At 52.6% G+C, this 25,386-nt stretch overlaps 1 protein-coding gene across 48 annotated transcripts in view; it reads right to left on the bottom strand.

The window, feature by feature from the left end:
* The window catches only part of WNK2 (WNK lysine deficient protein kinase 2), a 126,252-nt gene that overhangs the window by 80,383 nt on the left and 20,483 nt on the right, over positions 1-25,386 (bottom strand). For all 48 annotated transcript variants that reach the window (XR_014841146.1, XM_085018336.1, XM_085018338.1 and 45 more), the window contains exons 3-5: positions 6,810-6,982; positions 6,379-6,599; positions 2,154-2,311 (exon numbers count right to left, since the gene is read on the bottom strand). Coding sequence is in view for 47 of the 48 variants with exons in the window: in XM_021088155.2 (XP_020943814.1) it covers positions 2,154-2,311; positions 6,379-6,599; positions 6,810-6,982 (552 nt within the window). In the remaining variant the exon portion in view is untranslated. The remainder of the gene's footprint in view (positions 1-2,153; positions 2,312-6,378; positions 6,600-6,809; positions 6,983-25,386) is intronic.

The raw sequence follows: 25,386 nt of genomic DNA, 5'->3' as shown, positions 1-25,386 counted from the left end.
TCAGATGACTTCCAGGGAGCAGGAGAGACCCGGTGGGTGCTCAGGATGTGCAGCCGGAGCAGGGAGCAGAGTGCCCACCCCACAAGCAGACAGGATCCCAGGAGAAGCAGGGGCTGGAGGGCAGGGCTTATTTGCAATCTGCTCAAGAGGGGTCTGGGGGGAAGGGATCCTGGTTTTTAAACATTTTGAACTCAACCTCCATGTTCCTCCTCCTTCAACCAGACTTTGCCTTCAAAGGCTTTGCACTGGCTTTTTTCTGGTTTTGTTTTGAAAGCACACATTTTCCCACAGAGAGGGAGGGTGGGAGAAGGGAGGCACAATCCCCCACTCCCACCACCCAGCCAGGGCGCCACGGTGCCCACCAATCTCCTGACCAGGACTTGTGCCCACAACCAATAGGGGTCGTGTTGTACCTGACGTCTGAGGTGGGGGTGGGGGCTCTGTACAGCAACAGACCCAGGACCCTATGTTTTAGAAGCGGACATGGAATTCCCCTTGGATATGAAAACCCCATGCCACTCCACTGGACCCAAGAGAAAAAGAGCTTCAGTATTTCAGAAAGAAAGGCCACCATCCTAAGGGGATGGGAGCAGGTGGTCTGAGAAACTATAAACACAGGTAAGGACATACCTGAAATCTGTACTATAAATGCAGGTACGTGCATTTAAATATCTGAAAGGTTGAGGCCCCCAAAGCATGTCAAGAATGTGCCAAAAGGACAAGGTGCTGTTTTGAAGGGGTTCACATCTATGGGCTCAGACGCCCAGGGTCAGGGCATCTGAGAGCCGAAGGCACCAAGACTCGGAGAAAGCTCTTCGGGGGCAGGACATGGATGCCCCAGACAGGGCAGCACATGGATGAGGAATGAGGGATCAGAGGGCCCAGCACACAAGGGCGTTATTGCAAACGGAGGAAACGCCAAGGGTCAGGGTATGCGCCTCTCATCTGATGTCCTCAGGGATGCAGGGTGCGGCCGAGCCATGCTTTACCCAAACCAGGGTAAACCATGTGCTATACCTGTGACATGGAGCCATGTAGGAGCTGACGGACCCTGACCAGTGTCTTATCTCCCAGGCCCTAAACAGGGGCAGCAGAGATAGTGGAAGAAACAGGCTGGCCAAGGGCCATGTGCCCAGTAGGCTCCCCAAGCCCAGTGGAAAGACCACCATCCTGTCCTCGTGTACAAGCAGAAGCACGGTCAGCAGCTGCCCACCCATTGGACCAGCCCCTCTCCAAAGCCTGTCAATGAAGCCCTAACCTCTCTTAGGTCCCTCCCTGCCTCCCTGAAGGACCACTGCCCTCAGCAGATGGGCCCACCTCTCCAGCCAAAACCATTGGAGAGCTGCACAGCCATCTGGGGGGCCTCTGACCCATGCTCATAAGTGCCACCAACCAATGATTCTGCCTTCCCCCTCACACCCTTGCACACAGTAGGGGCTCACAGTAGACAAAGGACCAATAACTGAGAATTAAGAACAGAAGGAGAGAAGCAAGGTGGGCCCTGGGGGGAGGACTCAGGGTGGAGGGCAGGATAAGGGCAGGTGCTGCAGGGTGCCAAGAACCATGGCTCCTCATGCAGCTGCGAGGAGGGTACACAGGGGGCTGGGGAGAGGCAGCAAGCAAGTGGGTGCTGGGGTCTGCAGGCACAGAGGGACAGTGAGGTACCAGGTCCCAGAAAAGCCATGGCCCCAGCTGCCCTGCCCTGGATGCCCTGCTTGCATTCCCCACCTGGCAGGACAGCCACAGAGGGAGGACAGGATGCTGTTTGCACAGCTGAAACCATCTAATTAAAACTGACAACTGCCTGGGGACATGCCAGAAAACAGGAAGGCCAGCAGCCCCCAGGCAGCAGAGAGGAGGGGTTCTATGGACAAGGGGCCTGGGCACCTCATGAAGAGGCCCTGTTGGTGTTCCAGCCCCACAGCACCAAGTGAGGCCCCAGAGACAGCCTCCAGGGACCACATCCATGTTATTACTGCTGCTATTCCACCCTTGACCCCCCAGAGACCTGAGCCACCACCCCACTAAGCCTCCACTTCCCCATCTGCAAACTGGCTTCCTTTCCCTCCTCTCTCAGCTTTTGTGAGGATTTTACCAAACACGCAGAGCCTCTCAGAGGATGCGCGGCCCAGCCCAGTGGCCAGTGGACTCACACAGGTGACTTTCCTGTAGATCTGGGCAGCGTTCTGGCACTCTGAGTAGGGGTACTCCGAGGTAGCCATCTCCAGCATGCACATCCCAAAGGCGTAAACGTCCACGGACTCATCATAGTGCTCCTCGTACATCTCTGGCGCCATGAATTCAGGTGTACCTGCACCCAGGAGCAAAAGACACAGGACTCTCAGAGGACCGGGCCACCTCTCACAGCCACGAGCCAGGGCTGGCCCTGCCCCTGTGCTCCTCGCCACTGGTCCTGGAACCCAGGAGTCAAACAGGATTCTGCTCTGCTGACAGAAGTTCCCCCAAAGTCCCCCTGGACCCTCCTGATACCAGTCAGATCAGTTCACAACACCATGCCCTGGCCACAGAGCCAGGAGACCATCAATTTCCAGGAGATAGGGTCTGTGTTGGAAACAACAACGGTGCCTCTCTTCAAGGAGGCGGAACCTTGAGCACACCCCCCCTGGCCACGGGCCCAGAAAACCCAGAGCAGACAAAAACTGGTGGTCACTGCAGAGCTACTTAAATTGCAAAAATCCCAGAAAGGCCCCAGTGGCCCTAGACAGGCACACCACACAGCATAGCATCAGGCAGTAGGACAGGGATCATCTCTGCTGAAGATGGCTGCCTGGGGACAACTGGGCAGGTACCATTCACCTGGCAGGTGCCAACAAGGTGTTATGATGAGAGCGGCTCATCCATTCTAAGCACACGATATTTTAAAACAACCTTATTCTGATTTTTTAAGGACACAGGAGACTCATGATAGGCTGAATAAAATAAGCAAACTATATAACTATACGTGCATGCTGACCACCCTGTATAAAAAGATAAGCACAGACCAAAATGACTCATCCAGATGTGGGGTTATGGCTGATTTTTCTCTTTAGTCACACTACCCTGAGTTTTAAAATTTTTCTGTAACAATATTTGCTTTAAAAACACAAACTCTTGGAATTCCCTTCATGGCTCAGCAGTTAACGAACCCAACTAGGATCCATGAGGATGCAGGTTCAATCCCTGGCTTTGCTCAGTGGGTTAAGGATCCGGCGTTGCTGTGAGCTATGGTGTAGGTCGCAGACATGGCTCAGGTCTGGCATTGCTGTAACTGTGGTGTAGGCCAGCAGATGTAGTTCTGATTTGACCCCTAGCCTGGGAATCTCCATATCCGCGGGTACAGCCCTAAAAAGAAAAAGAAAAAAAAAAAAATGCAAACGCTTCTTATTAAAATAGGTCTAGCTGAGCATCCATCAAGCTGAATGCTAAGAAAAAGGGCCATTACAGAGTTCCCTGGTGGCACAGTAGGTTAAGGATCCAGCATTGTCTCTGCTGTGGCTTGGGCTACAGCTGTGGTGCGGGTTTGATCCCTGGCCTGGTAACTTTCACATGCTGCAAGTGCACCCCCCCAAAAAAGGGGGGCCATCAACTTTAATAAAGCTTTTAACTTCACCACCTTTGTTGACTTTGAAAGATTTTCAGTATGTTCCAGTTTCGTTTTTTTTTTTAAATGCCTAATAGCACTAACTATTTTTTTTAAAAGCTTGGGGGTTAGGGGAGGGCTCTGGGATGCAGGTAGATTAAGGATGACTTTAACTTTTTCTCATTTACCCATAATTTCTTTTTTTTTTTTTTTTTTGTCTTTTTTGCCATTTCTTGGGCCGCTTCCACGGCATATGGAGGTTCCCAGGCTAGGGGTTGAATCGGAGCCATAGCCGCCGGCCTACGCCAGAGCCACAGCAACTCGGGATCTGAGCCATGTCTGTGACCTACACCACAGCTCACAGCAACGCCGGATCCTTAACCCACGGAGCAAGGCCAGGGATCTAACCCTCAACCTCATGGTTCCTAGTCGGATTCATTAACCACTGAGCCACGATGGGAACTTCCCCATAATTTCAATTTGAGATGTATTATATGTTTAGCAAAAAGTCAATATTTGGAGTAAAAGATGGGGCAAACAAAAAACTATATGAAGTATATATGCATACATAAAAAATTCTAGAAGATTCCATCAATAATAATGACAAGTAGACAGAGAGCAGGAGTTCAAGGGACACTGCAATGGGAATTTTTTTTTTATCCTTTTGGGTTTTTGAACCATATGTTTTGCACTTGGCCATATCCATCCACAGGGGAAGAGTGATAAAGGAGCCTCAGGGCTGCTGGCCAGAAGCTGGGGGCTGAGCTGGCCCCAGGGGCGGCGGGGGGGGGCATTGGCGGGTAGGCCCACTCACCTGATCAGAACTCCCATTCACCCAGCTCAGTCTCTTCTCAGACCCTTAGGAATCAGGAATGCTGCTTTGTAAGAAATACCCCAAGGCCCCCAGGCATCCTGGCTTTGGAGGCTGGCGTGGGCAGAGGGGGTAGGGGGTGGGGCAACTCCAAGCTGGGATGGTGAGGTGAGGGGTGGATGCCACTTTCACACATGTGCTTGGGCCTTTTTCTCTTTCCTTACAATGAATGCAGCCATTTAAATCTAAATGTTAAAAAAAAAATGGGTATGCCCAGTGATCTTGAAGCCCCACACTCCCACATCCCTGCCTCCGTGGCTGGGAACACCTGCAGGACTACACCCACTTCACCTCCCCCACTCAGGGCCTGGCCCACACAAATGCAGGGAGAACACACCATGCTGGCATCAGGGCCAAGGGACCTTCAGGGACAAACCCTACTAGAGTCAAAGGCAGCACCCTGGAGGCCACCACTGGCAGAGGTCTCAAGCAGGCCACACTGTATCTGTAAAAAACCTCTCTGACAGCTGCACCCAGAATGGGTCTAGAGCACCCACTGCCCCTGCAGGCATCCTGGGCACAGCATAGAAAGGAAAGCCTCTGACCACAGACCCCCATCCGGCGGGCTGCTCCTTACTGAGGACGGGGCTTGCTGCCTAAGGCCTTTTAGATCAGCCCCCATTTACAGTGAGTGTGGAGCCACTTGGGCTCCAGCTGAGCCAAAGGTGGGGTGACCAGGAAGCCCCAGAATCAGGCACCCCGTGTGGGGCTCAGGGCTCGCTGTGCCTTCTGGACACACCCAGCCTTCATCTCACCCCCTCACATCACCCAGCAACTGGAAAGCCCACTGCCAAGAGGGAAAAGAGCCGCCAAAAAACCCTGGAGGGCTCTGCCAGGCACACCCACTTCCCAGGCCAGATCTGCAAAACCTGCCTGGAGATGTCCAGCAGCTCAGACGCCTGGGGCTGACTCCCACGGCCCTGGGCCCGCAGCCAGGCCCTTACCTGCCCCACCCATGTCACAGACGGGGAACTGAGGCAAGGACTAACCTTGTCCCACCACTCAGCTTCCCCGTGCGGCCACAGGCCCCACATCTAAGGGCACCCCTGGTGGACACCTGCCCTGGATATCACATTCCAAACCCACTACCCCACCAGAGAAGTTACTAGATTCCCAGTGGTTTCAGTGTCCACAAACAGGTCAAGTTCTGTGCCCAACCATAGAGCAAAACTATGAATTAGCAAAGCCTTGACTCGCCCTCTCCTCCTCCACGTGGGAAGAAACTCTCACATTGCAGCTGCAGAAGAGACCCTCCCAGGCCCATGTGATCCTACCCAAGCTCCCAGAGCCACGCCCTGGAGCCACCTGCAGCATGTTGGCACTTGCAAACATCTCAAACCCCATCAACAGCTGCTCCACACGCCTTCCACTTGCTCTCTTTGCAGTCTGAGAGGGGTCCCCACAGTGTACCAGGACCTCACCAGGATCCCACCAGGGCTGGCACACAGGGAGCGAGACAAAAACCATCTCCTCACGGCAGCTATAGCACAGCAGGGCTTCTTAGAGGAGGACAAGAAATACAGAAGAAGAAACGGCCAGCAGACTGGCATTCACATGGAATCCCTCAGCCCCCATGCCACTCATGCTTGCTCTGTGCCTCCAAATACCCCAAGGGCTTCCTTCTGTGGGCCTCAGGGCCTGGGGACACACGCCCCCACTGCCACTGAGGCCAACTCCAGCCTCACTGACCACAAAGTCCCCTCGTCCCTCTGTCTTCCTGACCTCCTTCCCACTTCCAAGTCCCCACCCTTCGGGTGCCAGTCTCACCACCTGACTCACACAGCCAAGGGATGCACACACAGGGCATCCAGGGCCGCAGCTCAGCAGAGGGGGCACAGAGCCAGTGCACCCCACTTTTGGAGGCTGGTGACCCCGGTTGGAGAAGAGGGGTGCCCCAGAGCACAGGGGCATGGAGAGATGGGCTTACCTATCACACTCTTGGCAAATGATGCTCTCTTGAGGGTGGCCAGGCCCAAGTCACCAATCTTCACGGACCCTGTGGGCCCGGTGATAAAGATGTTGTCACACTTGAGGTCCCGGTGGATGATGGGGGGCGTCCTGGTGTGCAGGAACAGTAGGCCCTTCAGGATCTGCCGGCACCAGCTGCGCAGGACCTTGGGCTTCATCACCTTGAACCGCTTCAGGTACCTGCAGGTGGAGGTGTGGCTCACCAAAGGCTCGAGTGGGTAAGGGGCTTCCAACTGCTGGGGGTTGTGTACGTATCACCCAAATAGGGACACTTCTGAGAGAGGGGTGCTGGCTGCACCAGCCAGGACCACCCCAGGCAGACAGGAGGCCCTGGGCCCTGGGGCAAGCCCTCCCCGAGGCCCCGGCCAGCTGAGTGGGCAGCAGGCTCACGTCTTCAGTGTCCCTGAGGTCATCAGTTCGGTCACCAGCACGATGCACCGCTTCCCCTTGGCGCTGGACTCCCAGAAGTCATAAAAGCGCACGATGTTGGGGTGCTGCAGGCCCTTCAGCATCTCGGCCTCCTCCTTGAATCGCTGCCTCTCCAGCTTGGTGAGCTTCCGGTCCTGGAGAGAAACACACACAGGCTGAGAGGGATACGAGCACAGCCTCCCGCAGAGCCCTCCCAGGGCACCAGGGCTAGGACCAGCCAGGCCGCACTCTCAGCTCCTTACACACAGAGCCCAGCAGATGGGAAGTCATCTGGGATCAGAGGAAGTCTGACCCAGTCCCCAGCCCTTGTTCCCCACCCACCCATGGGATACAGAGCAGGTCACTGACTTGGAGAGCCAGCACAAGCTACTCATGGCTCTCCAATGTCAGTGACATTAAACCCTCGGGTCCCTCGACCCTGAATGAGCCCCTCCCTGCTCAGGAAGCTCAGCAAGCAAAAAGGTCCCTGGAACCAGAGATACCTCCAAAACCCAGAGTGTACCATGCACACGCTTTTTCCCTAAAAACACCTCTGAGGCCTTGCTCCCTCCACACCCATTACTGAGTATCATTAAAAGAAAGAAGGCATCTGTTTACTTCTAATTTACACACAACTTTGAGGACCTGTTCTGACCACAGCAGATGGGAGCCAGAAAACCAGGAGGTGTTGACAAGAGACAAGACATGAGAGCAGAGAAGAACAGGGCTCCAGCAAAGCCCAGGGCAGCACTAGAGGACACGGCAAATCCACCCCCTGGGTCCTGGGAATACCTAACCTTGAGCTCTGAGCTAGACCTTAAGTCGTTTTTGTTTTTGTTTTAATGATTTTTATGTTTTCCCTTATGGTTGGTTTACAGTTTTCTGTCAATTTCGACCATACAGCAAAGCGACCCAGTCACATTCTTTTCCTCACATTATCCTCCATCGTGTTCCATCATCAGTGACGAACATACAGTTCCCTGTGCTATAGAGACCTTAGGTTTAAGCAGGGAACTGCATCACCATCATACAGCACTGGAAGACACCTCTGGGGTGTCGCCCCCAGATATGCCCCAGCCACCTCTCAGGACCACTGATATCCTGGATACATCCCATCTCCCCAAGCACCTTCCCTGCCTCTGCCCCTGTCCCTGCCTGTCTGCTCTAGTACCCCAACCCCACCTATCACCAACCCTGCCCCTGCCCCATTCTGCCCCTGCAGCCAGGATCCTGGACGCCCCCCTTCTAAAACCCTCCAGTAGAGCCCACCACAGCACAACCCCAAGAGCTCTGCTGTTTTCAAGTTTATTTCACAGATGAATCTCACCTCTACTAGCCCCAGCACGGCCTTCTCCCCAAGCCTGAGGCATGTGCCCTCAGCATCACCTCCATCACAGCCCAAGTGGCCCACAGAACCCACGCCTGCACCCTCCCGCCAGGAGGACTCTCAGGAGGAAACATAAACACAAATGAACACAAAAATGGTGAGTTTTGAGGAGGTCTAGGAACATAGAAGTGGGTAAATTTGGACAAATGGAGGAAGCAATCAGAACTGAAAGGAGGAGTTCCCATTGTGGCTCAGTAGTGTAAGAACCCGACATAGTGTTCGTGAGGATGTGGGTTTGATCCCCGGCCTTGCTAGTGGGTTAAAGATCTGGTGTTACCACAAGCTGCAGCATAGGTCGCAGGTGTGGCTTGGATCCTGTGTTGCTGTGGCTGTGGAGTAGGCTGGCAGCGCAGCTCCAATTCCACCCCTATCCTGGGAACTTCCACATGCCACAGGTGCAGCCCTAAAAAGGAAAAAACAAAAACAAAACAAAACCTAAAAGGAAACACAGGATAAGACCCCCTGGGGGTCCTATGAAAGGCCCCAAAGGATGTCAAGCCAGATTTCAACCAATCCAAGGAGAAAAGGAGGACCCTGTGATCATGATGAGATCAGCTGGTTAAGGAATTCTACCCCAAGTGGCACTGTACCCACTGGGCACTCTCCCTCCAGCCAGTCTCACCCCAGCAAGCCCTCACGAGAGTCTTCATGCACCAGCAGGACTGGGCAGCATGATCACCAACAGAGCAAAGAAATACCAAGACTCATCCCAGAAGAATAAGTACTTTGTTTCAGGGACAAAAGCAACTTCAAAGAAATCTAGTTCATGTCCTCATAAAGATCCAAGAGGTTGACACACATAAATAAGAGCAAGCCTCTATTTAAAAAAGGAATAATCAAGGAAGAGCTTTTGCAAATTAAAGCTCTGTATTTTTAAAACAAGATATTCTTTTTTTTTTTTTTTTGTCTTTTCTAGGGCTTCACCTGTGGCACATGGAGGTTCCCAGGCTAGGGGTCAAATTGGAGCTGTAGCCGCCAGCCTACGCCAGAGCCACAGAAATGCCAGATCCAAGCCACATCTGCGACCTACACCTCAGCTCACGGCAATGCCGGATCCTTAACCCACTGAGAAAGGCCAGGGATCAAACCCGCAACCTCATGGTTCCTAGTCAGATTCGTTAACCACTGAGCCATGACGGGAACTCCTAAAATAAGATATTGTTAAAAAATTAAAAGTAAAAATAAGATATTCTGCAATCCAAGGAAACATTAAATTAAAAAAAAAGTTACCTTTTAACCAAGACAATAACATGGAAATAGGTCCTGCTGATCAAAAGCGATGCTTTATTTTAGAAAATAAGTCACGCCACCAACTGGGAGAAACCATCTTCAATACATGTATTTGACATGGGACTTGCATCCAGAACACAGATTTAACTCCTAAATCTCTATAGTAGAGACATGCACAAGAAAGTCAGAGAAGAAGATGCAGAAAAAGCCAATAAGTAGATGAAATGTGCTCAACATCCTGAGTCACCAGGAAAATGCCAATTACAACCATGAGATACTGTTTCACACCCACCAGAAGGGCTAAAATTAAAAGATGGATCATTCCAACCACTGGGTGGCCAAGAGCCCTCTGGGCACACAGCTGTTGGAAGTATAAGCTGGTACAAGCCTCGGAGGGCCCTTGGCAGGTTCACACCCTCTCTAGTCCAGTCATTCCCTTTCAGGTACCCACCCCATTCCCAAACTCCATAAAAGGCAGAAACCAGAACAAGTGCTTGCCTCTGGGATAGGGGATGCAGGAGCTGAGAACCTAGGGGTGGGGGCAGGGAGCAGGCCATGGAAACAGTCTACATTGTAACAGAGAAACGAGGGTTACACCGTCCCAGGCATCTGTCAAAGCTCGTCAGCCTGGGTGCACGTAAGATCTGTTTCATTATACATAAGTTATACCTCAATTTTTCAAAGATAAAAAAACAAAGAGAAAGCATCAGAAAACTAAATGAGAGCAATAGAAGAAAAATGTCAAGAGACATGAAAGAACTGGCTGGAAGTTCTAACAACCCAGACCAGGAGTTATCAGAGGAGAGAGAATAAACAGCAGGCAGGAGAAAGAGAACAGAATAGCATTTCCCTGAGCTGAAAGGAGAACAATTTATAGAGTTAAAGCAAGTGCTGCAGCCAGGTCAGAGTAAATGAAAAATGACCCACCTCCAGCCTCGTTCCAGCAAAATTCAGATTCTCAAGGACCCAGAGCAAGTCCTGTCTCCCAGGAATGCCCACACAGGCACCCGCTCTCACTGACGACAGTGTCAAAGTGCCGGCTCAGACCCGGAACTCTATCACCAGCCAAATGGACATCAAATTTCAAGGCCCAAAGACTTATTCTCAGACACGCGAGAACCCAAAGGGTTACCTCCCAGCACCCCAGGTGAAACAGATGCTGGAGGTGTTTCTGCAAAACACAGAATGACAAAGAAGGGAACGCGGCAAAGCTGAGCTCACTGGCCCATGATGGGCAACTGACCTTGGCTACACGTGAAGGAAGCCAAAGAGGACATGGGGTGTCCCACTGTGCCACTCCCTGACCCAGCTGCCAGCTCTGAGCGATGACATTTCAGTTATTAGACATTCTACCATTCTAGTTCCTGACTGTAAAGGAAACTCATAGCATTATTTAGTTACAAAAATTGTTTCTGCCAGTATTTCAGCATCAACCAACAGCAAAGTAAGATTTCATCATAGTTTGGAGCAAAAGGTTCATGTTATAAATAACATAACCAGCAAAAACTGAGACGGAGAAGAAAGTGTCCTGCATATGCTACAGTCTTCGTTTTTAGATACCAGCTAAATGTGATAAAACCAAGACTTAGTTTAACTCAAAAGTCAGATCTTTAACGACAACGCCTCTTGAGGCTGGTCTGGGCGTGGAGGTGGGAGGGAACAGACCTTATTCTGTGTTCTAAGCCATAGGGCTATTTTTAACTAGGTGACACACTGCTTGATAATTTAAAAGGTCAGCTGGCATGTCCTCTGGGTGCTGCCCAAAGCCGCCTGCAGTGTGCTGGCCAGCATCCTTATCACTGTTTGTTGATTGCTGGTTGGCCCCATTAGCTCAGAGAACTCCACGGAGGCAAGTCTGCACCAGTGACTGCGGCATCATCACCGTACGAGGTGAATTCATTCACCGAAGTACAGGGTAGGAAGGGAATGCCTCATCCCTTCGAGACCCCCAAATCCTGCCAGTCAGGTTATTCTTGAGGTCTTCTCTTGAGGGGATGGGTTCTGGCTGTTCACACAGTATCACTACGGGACAGTTCACTCCAATCAGACAGGGAGGTGAGGTCACTAGGACCAGCCTCCTTCCCACCACGTCCCTGGTCGGGGAGGCATTAGTGGGTTCTGTTTCCCCAAAGATGCTGAGAGTGGATCAGATTATAAAGGATAAAAGTATTCTGGGCCAATGCCGGCTCTTGTCTCCCCCAGGGAGAGCCCAGCTGGTCACGGACAGCACCCTCTGAATGGGCGCAGGGAGGAGAGGCAGCCAGGTTGGTCAGAGAGGAAAGCCCTCCCACACCACCCGGGGTCCCCAGCTCTGCCCACCAGCACGCACCACTGAGGGCTGAAGCTGTGAGAACCAGGGGTTACCCCGGCTGCTCTCAGGGGATTCTGTGGCCATCTCCTTCCCCCACCCAAAGCCCAGCCCCATGGGGAGCAGAGCTGACCCGGTGCTCCTGAGTCCATCCAGGAAAAGGCAGGGTCCCCACACACGAGCAGAAAGGGGACATGAGCAGCTGGGAGGGTGCCCAGAGCATTCAGAGTCCTGGGATTGACAATCTGGACCTCTCTCTGACCCGATTTGGTCACAAATCAAAACAAAAGCAAGCCTCAAAGGTCTTTGCTGAGAACAGCCCCATATACAGGGAATCACCCCTGGACAGGGGCTCTGGGGACAGAGTGGCCCCAGGACAGCAGGCACCGGGGACAAAGTGGGCCCAAGACAGGAGGCTCCAGGGACATAGTGGGTCCAGGATGGGGGGGGCCCTCCGCAGACAGAGTGGGCCCAGGATGGGGGGGGGCCCTCCAGGGACAGAGTGGGCCCAGGAAGGAGGGGTGTCTGGCCCTCTGGGGACAAGGTGAGCCCAGGATGGGGACCAGTGGTTCTGCCCAGTATCTCTGCGCACTCTAGGCCCCAGAAGCCACTGGCAGGAAGAGCCTTCCCAAGTCTGGAGGGTCTGACCCAGATTAGGAATCTGGGGGATCTGTGTGTGAGGCTGCCACATTGCTCACTGCCCTCCCACCACAAAGTGGGGAGAAGGCACAGGGTCTGGGGTTCAGGCATCGTGGTTACACAGGGAGTAGAGATGTCAGTGGAGAGTATGGGGCTCTGTCCCCCAACTCCTACTTATAGCGAGAGTCCATGCACCTTGCTCAGTCACCAAAGAGTCACTAAGGCTCTGAGCACACAGGAAAGGGCTGTGGACAACCTTGGGGGGTGGGTGGGTGGATGGCGGCTGGCAACAAATAAACACACAATTACAATGCACAAAAAAACAGAGCAAAGGGATAAGAGGTGGGTGTGCCAGCTGGGGGCACCCCTGGGTCAGAGGAATACCCAGTAGTCTGGGGAGAAGGGCAGCCCCCACCTTCCCAGGGCAGTGGAGGGCAGGGATCCTGGGAGGAAGCATCCCGTATGAGGGTGTGAGGGCCCAGAGAGAGTGGGCTGGCTGCAGTTCACATCAGCACAGGAGCCAGAGGCTACGGGCACAGGAGGCAGGGGGCTCCATGGGGCCATCCTGATCTCTCTCAGGAGCTGAACTCCCACTAGTGCAGCAAAGGAAAGCTCTGGACAGAGGGCCAGATCTCACACTTTGGGCTGTGACCTGTTCCCTCTAATATTTACTGCGGTTTTAAAAATAAATGCACTTCTTTTCAACGCAGGTGCTCTCCTCGGCCTCTTCTACGCAATAAAATATGTGAAATCACAGGTTGGGGGTACACTTTTTCTAATTCATGTTTAAAATAAAGGCATCAGAGAGCCTGTACTCTAGAGCAAAACTTCACAGCTCTCCTTTTTTTTTTAATCAAAGAATAAAGTTTCCCTTTGCTTCTGCAAAAATAAAATAAAGGTATCATTATTAAAATGAAAAGTCTTCCCACCGCTGCCACATAGGATGGGATCCTGCACATGAGGAAGTGCAGACCCAGTGTGAAGGGTCTGAGGAGTTGCAGGAAAGGGATGATCCCAGCAGGGATGAGCTGAGAGTAAAGTCTCAGGACAGACAGGTCAGGGAAGGGCAGACCCTACAACACTCACCCCTTCTCTGTCATGGTGCCAATAAGCTCATAGTTCCCTGAGGAGGAAACATCAATACCACCTTCCAGCCCCTTACTGCTTTCATTAATAAAACTGTCTTTTTTTAGGGCCACACCTGAGGCATATGGAGGTCAAATTGGAACTGTAGCCACCAGCCTGCACCACAGCCACACCAACACAGGATCCTTAACTCGCTGATCAAGGCCAGGGATCAAACCCGCGTCCTCATGGGTACTAACTAGTCAGGTTCGTTTCCACGGTGCCACAATGGGAACTCCAAAACTGTCTTCTTTAAGGGGGGAGGTTCATGTGCACAAATGACTCAAAACTAGTGTCTTTAAGGGGACTTTGCACTTTTAAGGCCACCTGGGCCACTGCCCTTCCCCAAGAAAGGCAGAGCCACCAGCAGCCGGCCCTACCTGGCCTCACACCCATCTGCCACCTACAGGATTGTGTAAAACTAGGTGCCCTTGGGAGTTCTGGCGCAGTGGAAACGATTCTGACTAGGAACCATGAGGTTGCAGGTTCGATCCCTGGCCTTGCTCAATGGGTTAAGGATCCGGTGTTGCCGTGAACTGTAGTGTAGGTCACAGACAGGGCTCGGATCTGGCGCTGCTGTGGCTGTGGCGTAGGCCAGCGGCTACAGCTCCAATTTGACCCCTAGCCTGGGAACCTCCATATGCAGAGGGTGCGGCCCTAAAAAGACAAAAACAAACAAACAAACAAAAACTAGGTGCCCTTAACCACATGTAAGCTGGGATCAAACCATGTCCTAAGTTCAAGCAGTTGTAAAGGATGTCATCTCCAGCATATTGTAAATACTGTCATTATTTAATGCTCTATGAATCAGTTCCCATGGAATTTTGTAATCCCCTCAGCTGTAATATTAAAAAAGTAAGTAAAAGCATCTCTAATGCAGTCCAGCTTCTTATTTACACTCCACGGACCTAACAATATAGCTTTTCCTGAACATCTTTAGTGATCCTCTGACCACACTCTTCTGTCATAAAGTGACAAGCGTTGGAATTTAGGGCCTTTTATTTCCTATGGTCATGCAGCTTTGAGGGCCAAATGTTCTTCCACACTGAGTTGGTATTACAAAGTCATAGTGCAGAGTTGATCACACGGATAAAAAGCACGACCCAACACACATCTCTTACTGAGCTGAGTGGAGCCTTTTCCTTCTCGCTTCACATGTCCTCCACAGGTTAACTTTCATTGTCATTAGACTGAGGCAGAACCAGCCTCATTCTGTTCACCTCAGGTTCGCATCAGCCAGCAGATGGGGTGAGGGAGTTAAGAGTCCCGGTCCGGAGCAGTTCTTTCACACCAACCGGCAGGCCCATCAGGACCCCTTCTGGTTCTACAGACACAGCAGGGTGTGCCACCCCGTCTGTGGCAGTCCCATGCCCAGACCCTCACTAAGGTCTCATGGGTGAGGTCAGAAGTGAGGTCCAGGGTGGCTGTGGGTGGCCCCTGCCTACCCTTTAGAAAGACCCTACCCCTGGCATGAGCACAGTGGGTCAGTTTTGGGACAGGCCCTTTATGCTGGGCACCACTAGGGTGGAGGTCTCTGCCTCATGCCCCACCCAGGCTCTGGGTCATGGGCAGGCTACAGGACCCCACCCACCCCAGGCCCGCCCACCCTCCCCAACAGAGGCCATGGTGAGAAGCCAGTGGGAGCTGTCCTCACTTGGTAGGACAGGAGGAGGAAGGGATCCAAAGAGATGAAGAGGACGGAGGACAGGGACAGGCTATCCCCTGAGAGTGCAGACAGGTGGGGTCCCCTGAGACTGCAGACAGGTGGGGGGGCAGCACCTGACTAGGGATACAGCCAGGGTCCACCAGTGTCCCCAAGGACAGGAGCTCGCTGGGCAGGCCCAAGCCCTCCTGCCGTGCCCACCCCACAAAATCTTTCATGGGACCTCAGGTCTCACACAGGCCACGGACACACCTGAGCCAGCCATGCAGATGGCCCCGGGGAGCGACAGACAGCCATGGCTGAGATGGGCTTCCCCCTGACACAGTCACTCTCGGGCTGCCTTAAGCAGGCAAGCCTGCGGTAGGCAGCCCTCCACGCTCCAGCCACCCCCTCCTGGCCTAGCCATGGGGTCTTGACCCCACTGTCACAGCCCTGCTGCACCTCATTCCCCTCCATTTAACAGGAGAGGGTGGCGGTCCTGGGGTGGTACCATACTCAGCTCTGTTCTCTTCTGGAAGCAGGCAGAAGAGGGAGACAGGGAACGGTGCCCAGAGGGCAGTGGGGCAAGGGCAGCCAGGAGGCTGGGTGGCGAGCCCTGTGGGACAATAGCGGCCAGGGGATGGTAAGGAGGGCCTCTGCCTTTCTCCAGGGAATGTCTGCTCTAACCGTGGGACCCTGGGCCAGGGCAGGGGGTCATCACAGTGTGAAATGGAAACAGGAGGCTGCTGAGCATGGGAGCAAGCAAGAGAGATCCCACCGGCTACCCCTGCTCTAGCTTTGGCTCCACCACTGTCTGCAACCAGGAGCACTCACCTGAGGTGGCCCTGAGGCCCAGCAGGCAGAAGCTGGGCAGCAGCCACTCCTCACATTTGACCATACCACATGTCTGGTTTCTAGGAAGGGCTGGCCCAACCCCAGGCCACTTCCCCACAGGGACACCTAAAGATAGATGTGGGTACAACATGGACACGGGTCGGCTGAGACGGACACCTCCACCAAGGACAGTGCCTGTGGGGAGGACAGGGACAGGACAGCCAACACTGCCCAACAACAGGGCCAGGCTATCGACCGGTCACTCCTCTGGGGCTGCCTCCTTGGCCCTGCTTCCTGTACAGGGTCACTTTGAGTAGCAGAGGGGTGCAGGGTCCTGGTAACAATCCACTGAATGCTATGAACACCCCTCCAGAAAGCAGACCCTCCTACGCACACCTCCAACCCCGTGGATGCCCAGACCTGCAGCTCTGGCTGCTCAGGGGCAGAGAGGAGGGAGACCCCTATGCCTCCTACTGCAGAAGGTGCCATCTGGCCAAGTCCTCTAAGCCCTACCCCAGAGAAAAGTGGCCAGGACTCACCCCTCTCCTGTGCAGGGGCCCTGGGTAGCCCAAGTAATCCAACGAGCCAGGCTGCAGACTGATGGCCCCAGGATGGGGTCTGGTGCTAAGTGAACATGCTCTCAGGCCTGCACAGCCATGGTGTCCCTCGGGGCCAGGCACTGTGCCAGCATCCAGGGCAGGGAACGACCCTCTGGGCCAGGCACAACGCCAAGGAATAGGGCAGGGGAGTGTCCCTCTGGGCCAGGCATTGCACCAGCGTCCAGGACAGGGGCTGTCCCCCTGGGCCAGACACTGCACCAGGGTGCAAGACAGGATGCTGGGGCTATCCTTCTGGACCAGCTGCTGCACCAGGATGCAAGGTTGGGGGAGGCACTGACAGATGGACAGTGCATGCAGTCAAGGCCGCAGAGGCCCACGGAGGCTCAGGGAAGTCTAGGTTGAGGGAAGGCTCAGTGACACCCATTTGCCCCAATCCTGTGAACTGACTCTTTGGTTCCTCCCCATGTTGGCAACAAGAGCCCGGAGGCAACAATCAGGACAGGACAGCAGGCACAGAAGGCACACACGTGTGAAGTGAACACTAAACTCTGGGTCTGACTCCTTTGGAGAGAAGGGAGCCCCCCGCCCCCATTCAGAAATTCTCCCCTAGAGTCATGTGACCTGAGACAATAGCCAGGAGCCACATGCGGCTAAAAGCACTTCACACAGGGCTAGTCCAAAATGAGGTGTAATCGATGTGTAAGATATGCACTATATTTCTAAGACATAGCATTTTTTTTTCTTTTTTCTTTTGTCTTTTTGCCTTTTCTAGGGCCGCTCCCGCAGCATATGTTGGTTCCCAGGCTAGGGGTCTAATTGGAGCTGTAGCCACCAGCCTACGCCAGAGCCACAGCCACAGCAACACAGGATCTGAGCCACATCTGCGACCTACACCACAGCTCATGGCAACACCAGATTCTTAACCCACTGAGAGAGGCCAGGGATTGAACCCGCAACCTCATGGTTCCTAGTTGGATTTGTTCCCGCTGCACCAAAACAGGAACTCCCTTAAAAGCAATTTTTAAAGTCTCATTAATAATCTTGTATTAATTATAGCTGACACTTTGAACCACACAGGGGTTGGGGTGCTGACCCTTCATGTAGTTGAAAATCCATACAGCCCTCCATGTCCATGGCTCTACATCCACAGATTCAACCCACCAAGGATCGTGTAGTACTGTGGTATGTATTGGAAAAATTCCATGTGTTAAGTGGACGTGTGCAGTTCAAACCCACACAGTCAAAGGTCAACTGTACATACATATTTTTGATGTATCAAGTTAAGGAAAATATACTATTAAAATTAATTCTACCTGTCCTTTTAACCCTTTTAATGTGGCTACTAAACTAAGTATTTATTTATTTTATTTTATTTTTTTGTCTTTTTGCCATTTCTTGGGCTGCTCCCACAGCATATGGAGGTTCCCAGGCTAGGGGTCTAATCGGAGCTGTAGCTGCCAGCCTACGCCAGAGCCACAGCAACGCGGGATCCGAGCCACGTCTGCGACCTACACCACAGCTCACGGCAACACCGGATCCTTAACCCACTGAGCAAGGCCAGGGATCCAACCTGCAACCTCATGGTTCCTAGTCGGATTCGTTAACCACAGCGCCATGACGGGAACTCCTAAACTAAGTATTTATTATATATGAAGCTCACAATATACTTTGGTAGGACAGTGCTGCTCTACCTTGGAGCATCAGCAGTTCGACAGGACCTGCTGAGGAAGAAAGGCCTCAGCAAACACCCAAGCTTCAGTCTAGTTCCCTGAGAAGGGCTAAACACTAGGAAAATTGATAAAACAGAACACAGCAGCCCTCACAAAGGCTGAGGCTCAGCTTTGAATCAGCTCAGTTCCTGACTGGATTAACATGATCTCTTCTTATTCTAACTGCCTTCTGGGAGCAAAAGTAAATCTTCGCTAGAGAAGAGACAAAATCACCCACAACCCCCTCATATATCTCCATAAATTTTAAACACATAAATCAGAAATGGCCAGGCAGACTAGAAGACAAGATCAAATGATAAAAAAATCAAGAGAAAAAAAAAAAAGACAATGGCAATGAAATCCCAGAGGACCCAAATATTGTAGTTATTAGACAGAGACATTAAAATCCTGATTAGTATGGTCAAGAAAATAATGAGATGGATAATTTCACAAGAACTAAAATCTATGGAATAAGAATCAAATGGAAGCTAAAACTAAGAAATGAAATTGGGACGTCAGTATATGGGTTTAACAGCAGATTAGACACAGCTAAAGATGGACACAGCAAACTGGAAAACAGGTCAATACAAAATATACAGACTGAAAGAGACAAACAGATGAACAATACAGGAAAGAGGATTAAAAAAATAGACCACAGTGGAAAAAGTCCAACTTATGCATAAATGGGGTTCTGGAACAAAAGGGCATAAAGAATGGAACAGGAGTTCCTGTTGTGGCTCAGTGGTAAGAACCTCACCAGTATCCATGAGGACACCGGTTCGATCCCTGGCCTTGCTCAGTGGGTTAAGGAAGCAGCACTGCTGTGAGCTGTGGTGTAGGTGTAGGATGTGGCTTGGATCCCATGTTGCTATGGCTGTGGTGCAGGCCAGAAGTTTACAGCTCCAATTCGACCCCTAGCCTGGGAACTTCCACATGCTGCAGGTGCAGCCCTAAAAAGACAAAAAAAGAATGTAACAAAAATATGTATAAAATAACAGCCCAAAGTTTTCCAAAACTGAAATAAGACATCCAGACATAGATTTAATAAATACTATAAACCCTAAGCAGTTTAAATACAAGGAAAATGACACTAGGGCACACTGTAGCAAAATAAAACTCCTGAAAATTAAACATACAGGAAAATCTTAGACATGGTATCACAAAAGGCAGGCAGGGGTGGGTAGATGAAGGTTGATGTTTCAAGACCCCTGCCCTACTTAGGATGTGGTAGAAGTTCTAGTTCATATCAGGCTTTAATAATTAAGGATACATGGTGCAATTTCTAGTTGGACTCCTAAAAAACTTATAAAATGCATAACAGACTTTCTAAGTGCAAACTCTAAACTGCCCAAGGCCCATAGCTCTAAGATTGGTTCATCCAATTACAAGGCAGACACACCTGAAACCACACTTCAATTGTTAAAATTCCTGCTACGTGGATACAAAAGTATGCAATGAAATAATGACCTGAAATTACAAATACACAGTGAGAGGATGTTAAATGAAATGACGGGTGAAATAAGCACACCACCCCAATTACCCTGCTCTCTATCACCCTCCATCCTGCCCTCCTCAGTGGTCCAGCCCACAGCCCAGGTCTTCCCAGAGCATGTCTGCAAAAGCACAACCATCTCTGTGGCCTCAGTCTCCTACGGGAAGATGGTATAATCTTCCTAAGACTGAACAGAATCCCACATCCAATGCAGAACCAGTGCTCAGTAGTACTCATTTCTTTAGGAAGAGTTGCTCCCTGGGTGATGGTAAAGACACCTCCCCATTTCACAACTGAGACCTACAGATACCAAGTCTGGCACCCCACAGGGGCATCTCTGCCTCCACCTGTTACGTCTCATCTCCAACAGGGAGGAACAGCTCCTGAGACCCAAAAGCCAAACTCTGAGGTCTGACACCCTGCAAGCTCAGCGTCAGGAGAGCCGGTGTCAGGGACTCTCTCTCCTTGTCACTTACACCCTGATGGGTGAAGGAATACCTCCACCTCCTCCACACCTGCATTTATCTCTCCCTGGGGCACACATTACCAACAGCCACAACCTGCTGGACAGCCACCCACTGGTCTCACTAAGGTGACCTAAAGACAAGACCCCTGCCCTTGGTGCTCAGCCCTATGAGCCAGTCGGTGCTGCCCCCATTTTACAGACGAGGAAGCTGAGGCTCAGAGAAGCTCAACGCGCCCACAAGCAGCAGGTCAGAATGCCCAGCCCACCTGGCTTCCACTGCCTCCAGATGTGTGTGGGCTCCTAGGAACATGGTTTACAGGGGTGAGGCATAGCTGCAGAAGATGCGCAGATCTGTCAGACTGGGGTGCATGCATCGCTCTGCGGGGGGAGGCTTGAAAGAACCCAGAACCCATGCGAACGCAGAGAGCAGGGTGACTTCCCAAAGCTCATCCTCCAGCTCACCCTCCCCAGGGTTGCTCTGCAGACAGCCAAGTTCTGCTCATACTCCTTGCCAGCCAGCTTGCCCCAGTCAGCACCCACACTGTGGCAGCACCAGAGCCATCAGCACAGGCCCCAGGATCATGAGGCACCTGGCTTCCCCCACACCCATCCCAGCTGCACTCACTACAGTCTCTAGCCCCAAGAATACAAAAAGCCCCACCTCCCCCACACCTGGTGGTTCTCCCCAATTCCACAGGTTGGAGCATCAGAGGGTGGGGAAATGGCAGGGAGAGGTGGGGATGTCTGTCCATGAGAGATGGTGCCTGGTGCTGTCAGCAGGTCAGCCACCTGGCCACGGGGCAAATGGATCAGGCAGGGCTGACTCCACCCGACTCGGTCATCCTCACTGCACAACCCCCCTTCCCACCAGAGCTCAGACAATTGAGAAAGTAACAGTGCTCTTCAGCGACTCTTAGCACCCTTCACTCCTCAGGCCACAAGTGCCACGGCTCCTCCCTTACCGTGCCACAGGGCACCCACAACTCCCAGATCAGGGCCAGGTCTCGGGCATCATGCGACCCACAAAAGTCAGCCCCATCAGCTTCCTTGCCATTGTCACTTGGGGACCTCCTTGTGTGGTCTAGTCACACAGGAAATGCCCAAGACAGGTGCAGATACTCGGCCAGTGTAAAGCACAGGACACAGCCGACATACACTCATGGCCTCCTCTGCTGGAGTCACCATCATTGCATAACTCTTTGCCAACCAGATGTGCCGGCCAGCCCCCCGACCCACGACCCAGAAGAAGCCACTGGGCAGTGGTGACACCCAAAGCTCATACCACCCTCACCGGATTGCCACAAGGCAGCTACCTGCCTGAGGCCTGATGCCCAGCTCCCTGCAACGTAGCTTTCGTGCCCTCTGCCAGGCACAATTGTCTCCTCTGAGCTGCTCCTCCTCAGCAACGCCCCCCCAAACCCTGAATCTGAACTCAGCTCCACTGCACACGTGTGAAGGCACACATGCAGAAGGACACAGGTAGGACCAGACGAAACATGGGCAGGAGCAAGGGCTACACATGGACCAGTGATAGGAGTTGGGTGTTTCTCCCCTATAAAATGGTATTTCCTCTACTGTTTTTGAAACACTTCCCAACATAAGAATCCAACAGAAAAGAGTAGCAGATAATGTTAACAAAAACTGTTTTCAGCAGCAACATGCCATCCAGCAGGGCCTGAGACCCGGGCAGCCCATGGCGAGTCCTGCAGCATCCACCGGGGACTCTCACCCCCATGCTCCCCAATGGGGTAGTCAGCCAAGACCACGATGCCTGTATGTGGGTCTGGAATTCTTCACTGGACAGTTATTTATAATTGCGAGAACTAACCGGACATCCCAGGTCAAGCCTGGCGGTGGTGACGCAGATCACGAGGTCCACAGAGCTGTTCCAAACCCCAAAGACCAAGGAAAGCGGTGAGACAGGCATGGGTAAAAAGCACCAGGCCGGGGTTTAATAAAATTCACACAGCGAGAGTCAAACAGACAAGGAGAATGGGGGCTGGGTTCCGGGGAGGAGGGCAAAGGGACTTTTTTCTTCCAGCCCTCTGTTTCCCTCATTCTCTGCAATCTGGTGAACTTCACAAAACTAAAAACAAAAAGCACTGGCCGGCTGCATCCCCCGGCCGAGGTCTGGGCGGCAGCAAGGCTTACTGCGAGGCTATTTTCCTCCCCAGAGTGAGGTTACCATGGCGTTTATTTCAAGGGCTCCCTTTGGCAGCTGTTCTATAAATGGCTTCGGGTTCGTACCAAACACACTCACTGGAGACAGAATTCCTGATTCTATAAAACCCACAAACTCTGAATGCTTCTTCCTGCTGGGCTCCATCTCCTCCAGGGGACAAAGAGGAGGGACTGGTCTAATTTCCCCAAGTGTGCCCTGGGCTCCATATGCTGTGTAACGAATGACACGACCCTCTGCAGGAGCTGGGGGGGTCCTGGCGGGTCCTGCCTGTGGGGAATGGCCACGGAGGTTCCCCCCACCACCACCACCGCCCCAGATCTAGGCAGGTTTCAACCCCTAGGACTGAACTTGGGAGTTTATCCAAAACCGAGGGCTTAAAAAGATAAAGTACAGAAGACTCTTGATAATAATTCAGGATGGGGAGTTGCTACCATGGCACAGTGAGTTAAGAATCCAGCTGTAGCAGTTCAGGTTGCTGCGCGGGTATGGGTTCAATCCCCAGCCCAGTGCACTGTGTTCCCACAGTGGTGGCACAGGTCACAGCCATGGCTCAGACTCAATCCCTAGCCTGGGAACTTCAATATGCAGCAGGTGCAGCCATAAAATTTAAAATAATAATAATAGTAATTTGGAGTGGGATAAGGTTTGTTAGTCTCTTTCTGGCCTGTTTGGAATGTCCATAATGACAAGTCAGAAATAACAATACTGGGGTATTCTGGCCCTCAGTCAGCACCAGTGGTCTTGCCTATGGTTGGGATGCTTAGGGCATGCCTCTGCCAGGGAGACCTGACCAAGCACAGGCATCACGGGCAACTCCATGGGCCCCTGCAAGCTGTCATCCTCTCCACTTAGCAGATGAAGAGATGGAGGGTCAGGGAGCAGCCCTTACTCACCCTGCGGTGCTGCACACCCAGCCACCTCCACAGCCTAATCCCCAAGAAAACCCAGGAGAGGGGGCTGGTCTTGCTCCCTAAGGGGCCACAACACCCTGCAATGGCAGCAGATGCCCTGTGGACCATCTTTAGTGACTATTCCTTGAGGGCAGGTGTGGCATCCGTCAACCCCAGCACTGGCTCACAGGAAGACCCATCTACCACATCAGCCACATGGCCACCAGCCTCCCTGATGTCCCAATTAAGGACACCTGGGGGAGTTCCCATTGTGGCTCAGCAGTAACAACCCAACTAGTATCCACAAGGACACGGGTTCGATCCCTGGCCTTGCTCAATGGATTAAGGATCCAGCATTGCCATGAGCTGTGGTGTAGGTCACAGACGTGGCTGGGATCCTGCGTGGCTGTGGTTGTGGCTGTGGCCAGCAGCTATAGATCCCGCTTGACCCCTAGCCTGGGAATTTCCATATGCCACAGGTTTGGCCCTAAAAGAGCAAAAAAACGGGCGGGGGGGAACACTTGGAAATCCACAGCCCCCCGCCAAATGGCAGGATGGGCATACCTGGGCCAGACAGGGCAGATCCCATGCCCCTGGGGTCTCCTGAGCATCCCATTAACACCCCTGGCAATGCGTGAAGCTGTGTCAGGGCAGATGCCACATGTTGGGGTCACCTGTGTTCACAGCTGCCAAGACCATGGTGAGGGAGGAGGAAAGTCCCAACCCCCAAAGAAAAGAGGGGGGTCCCACACATTAGGGGAAGAAGCTGACCCCAGACATCATGCCATCCATGGGCCTTGGGGGGACAGGAAGACGTCTTAGAAGGAGACGCAGAGCAAAGGTGCCAAAGACCACCCTACTGGTATCAGTCTCTTCGTCTCTAAGATGGGCGCTGGGCAGCATCATGGGAACTTGCAGGCAGATACTCCATACAGGACCGGGGTTGGTGCCCAAAATCAACCAGCCTGGGTGCACCCAATGAACAGTTACTATGACCTCTGGCTCAGGCCTGAGGCAAAGGGGCTTCAGCCAGACCCCCCCACACCACGTGTCCAGGCTCACCCTTGGGTTTCTTCTACAGTCCAGAACTACTGTCTAAAGCCCCCAATACAATCTGTAGAACCCATAACCTATGCCCAAAGGTTGGTTAAAGGAACCAACTGGTAGTTGCTCAAAGGAACCAGCATCTCTGACCGAGGCTTCAGAACCCCCCAGGGAAGGGCCCGCATCTACACAATCTCAAGGTGGCTCTTAGGCCCAGTGCCCCCAGTGCAAAGGCTTCCTTGAACACTGTCCCCAGCTCTGTCTGCATAGTGCTCACTCAAAGAGTAAAAGTCAAAACTAAAGATAAAATAAAATAAAATCTCTCTGCAGTGCCAAAAATACCTCCCCATGGGATGAGGAGGCAGGCGCCAGCTTCCACAGCAGCAACTGTTGCTATGGATACAGGGCTCCTGCCAGCAGGGGGTGGGGACCGAGATGGGGGAGGGGGGAACAAGTTGGGGAGGGGAGTACAGAGTTGAGAGATGAGGGGACAGAGATGCAGCAGAGAGGAGAGGAGAGGACAGACACGAAGGACGGGGGACAGCGGTGGGGGAGGGGGGACAGAGATGGGGTAAGAACAGAGAGACACTAGCAGAGGGCAGGAGAGATGGGCCGGTAACCTCAAAGGAAGCACCTGGCTAATTCTGCTAATTCTGGCCCTCATGACCCCCATCGCTGGTAAAGCTGATCTACAAATACAGACTTTGGTGGGGGGGGGGGTCACTAAGCAGTAATATTGGTGCCAAAATGGAAGGCTCTCCCACAAGTGTGAATGCATTTCTAATTTGAGCAAAACCCAATGAACTCCCCCAGACAGCCTGGATTCCTACTATGCACTGGCTCCTCTCACCTAAAACTGTTACCTCCTGAGGGCTGAATTTACTCTCAGCTGGTGGCCATCAGAGGACAGCCCTCCTGGAGGGTGCCTGAGAGAATGGCTATAGGACACCTGCCATGGAAACCCCAGTCCTGGGGGATCCCACCTGGCAGGTATGGTCCACTCAGCCCTCTGGCCCCAGGTCACATGCAGCTCCACGAGGGGCAGATGCAG

This window comes from Sus scrofa, chromosome 3 (genome assembly GCF_054392235.1).
Source record: "Sus scrofa isolate SSC_HxYL_T2T_F1_AM1 chromosome 3, Sscrofa_HxYL_maternal_Yorkshire_Landrace_v2.0, whole genome shotgun sequence".
In the NCBI taxonomy this organism is placed as follows: Eukaryota; Metazoa; Chordata; class Mammalia; order Artiodactyla; family Suidae; genus Sus; species Sus scrofa.
This window is presented reverse-complemented; position numbering and strand designations above follow the sequence as displayed.